General features: G+C 49.7%; 1 protein-coding gene across 3 annotated transcripts in view; it reads right to left on the reverse strand.

The window, feature by feature from the left end:
- PPIL1 (peptidylprolyl isomerase like 1) overlaps positions 1 to 2,693 on the reverse strand; it is a 25,230-nt gene that overhangs the window by 18,223 nt on the left and 4,314 nt on the right. For all 3 annotated transcript variants that reach the window (XM_006034368.2, XM_006034367.1, XM_006034366.3), the window contains exons 2-3: positions 2,496 to 2,650; positions 1,115 to 1,183 (exon numbers count right to left, since the gene is read on the reverse strand). In XM_006034368.2, the coding sequence (XP_006034430.1) occupies positions 1,115 to 1,183; positions 2,496 to 2,649 (223 nt within the window). In that variant the 5' untranslated portion in view covers position 2,650. The remainder of the gene's footprint in view (positions 1 to 1,114; positions 1,184 to 2,495; positions 2,651 to 2,693) is intronic.

A 2,693-nucleotide genomic window follows, 5' to 3' on the forward strand; every position in this document is an offset into this window, starting at 1 on the left:
TACTGGGTTACATGAACAGGAATGCAGCATGCATGTTATGCAAAGCAACTCTTCCACTCTGTTCAGCACTGTTGAGAGCCCACCTGGAGTACCATGTCCAGACTGGAGCACCATGCTTCAAAAAAGAAGCGTACAAATTGGAGAGACCAGCAAAAAGCAACAAAAAAAAGTGATCAGAGTCTAGAAGACATGACATAAAAGGAAAGGTTGGAAGAACTGGGAAGTCTAACTTTTTTTCCTAATTAACACAAAAAAACAAACACAAAAATAAACCGATGGCAACTGAATCTACCATGTCCACAATGGACAGGAGGAGTAATGGTCTTAAAATGCAGCAAGGGAAATTTAGATAGAAAGTTCTTCATAATATCCAAACTATGAGACTGGTTAAACACTGGAACAGAATATATAGACAGGTTGTATGATCCCCATCAGTAGAAGTTTAAATTGAGGTTAGACAGCCATTTGTCTGGGATAGTTTAGACACAGATGATCTTGCTTCAAGCAGGGGGTTGGACTAGACCTCCCGAGATCCCCTTTGGCCTGTTTTTGCTGCAATTCCGTGAATTATCTTGCACACTGAAGTGCATGAACACTTTAGCTGCACTATACACGATTCAGTTCAACGCACTGTTAACGCACACAGCCAGCTTTTACCATAGTTTGTGCAACATTGGCAAGTTCAATGGCTAAATGAAAAATTGCCTCCTTGATATTTTCCGTAAACGAGATTTGCTGGGTTAAGATGATAGAAGGCCTTAGAAGGAACCATTTAGCAAAGAAACAGGATATCTGAAGTACTACCTTTGCAGGTTTAGGACACCGTTCTTTTAAAACAAGGGAAGAGTAAGCCCAACCTATTGCTGTTCACTAGTTATCTGTATGGCAAGCTTGTCATAGCTGTTAATTGCTCAGCTTTCTACAAACAGCCACCTTTAAGACTAATAAAGTTAGAGTGTTCAGTCTTCACTCCATCCAGACTCCCACCAGAGTCAGTGGGAGATCGGTGTATGAACTTGAGCCTTAAAATGATTCTGTGCCAAACCCCATATTAAGACAACCCAACCCCCCACACACCAGAGCACATGATATATATGCCATTTGATGGACTTACCTGTAAATTTCAGTTCTGGATGGAGTTCATCTTCAAACTGTTTCCCATAGATGGAGGCACCCCCTCTACCTATGCAGCCGAAAGAAAAGCAGACAGGATATATGCAAGTCCACAGTATTTTCAAGGGTATCATCCATTGCACAGCTGCTAGCAAACAGTTGAGAAAAAGCAATGTTTTCCCAATGATAAATTGCTAGAGGTCTGCTGGTAGTGTGCAGTGCTCAGAAACAGGGACATGAAAAATACAGCTTTAGCTGGCAGCAAGGGCGAAGGGCCTGCCTGGGAATCCCCCCACAGCAACAAAGGCTATTTGGGGGTGGGGGCTGTGCACCGATCAGATCCTGCCACCTGTTTGCGGAGAGACTCCTTGCCCTTGCCTTGGTATAAGCAGCCATAGCAGGGGCTGACAGGTCACAGATCCTCCTGCCCACCCCATCAACCCCTGCTTCTATTTGTAGGGCTTCCCCTCACTCTTGCCACCTAGGCGAGGCAGTTCACATACTTCCTGGGTGCAGGGCTCAATTCAGCTTGCCGTCCCCTGGCTCTGCAGGGATTGGGGCCGTTCCAGGCTAGGGGCAGATCTGCTCATTGTCCCGTCTCCACTCCAGCCCTGCCTCTGTTGCTGTCCAGTGGCAATGGGGACGGGGCTGTGTAAAAGCTGCCCCAGGTGCAAGGGGCCGAGGAGGGAGTTTCTACCTCCTGGTCATCCCCTGCTGCTAGTGCAGCCCTGTCCCCAGGCCCTCTGCTACCAGCCCCTGGAACTTCAAAACCCTGCTCAGTTAGTGGGAGTGGGTGGGGAACAACACATCCCGAGGGCTACAGAGCCAGCAACCCTCCTCCCTCCCTCCCTTCAAGGGAGATGGGAGCAGGGCACTGTGACACCGTGTTGGCAAAGACCTGGCACAATCATCACAAGGTCTGGCATAGACTTTTTCAGGATTAGCCCCTCTGATCATGTGCGGTGCAAACTATGCAACAGGTTTTTTTAAGTGTGCTTTGGAGCTGCCAAGTGAACCACAAGGGCCACTTGGCAGTGTTGCAGGTGGAGTTTAGAGAGTCCATTCTCTGAATAGAGCCTTTTTTTTTTTTATATTACATATAATTTTATTTGCAAAAAAAATAAATAAATAAATAAAGGCTCCGTTCAGAGAACAGACTCTTTTTGTTCGAGCATTCGCGAATTGGGGGCCCCTGCCTGTACCATTGAGTCTGGTCGCAACAGGGGGACAGGGCTCCCTGCCCACTGCCAGGAGCAGCATCCTGCGGTGACTTCGGAGCAAACCCGCTCGTCTGAGGGCGGATCAGTCCTTTTACCCCACGAGGAGCAGGCTGCAGCACCAGTGGCAGACGCTCCCCGCACACGTCCCGCCCCGGGCCTCACCCGTGCCCGTGGGGTCGCCGCCCTGGATCATGAAGTCCTTGATGATGCGGTGGAACTTGGTGCCGTTGTAGTAGCCCCGGCGCGCCAGCTCCGCGAAGTTCTTGCAGGTCTTGGGCGCGTGCTTCCAGTACAGCTCCAGCACCAGCGAGCCCATGCTGCGGGGAGACGGGGCGGCCGCTAGCACCTCGCCCCGGGGGC

Source organism: Alligator sinensis, unplaced genomic scaffold (genome assembly GCF_000455745.1).
Source record: "Alligator sinensis unplaced genomic scaffold, ASM45574v1 scaffold872_5, whole genome shotgun sequence".
In the NCBI taxonomy this organism is placed as follows: Eukaryota; Metazoa; Chordata; order Crocodylia; family Alligatoridae; genus Alligator; species Alligator sinensis.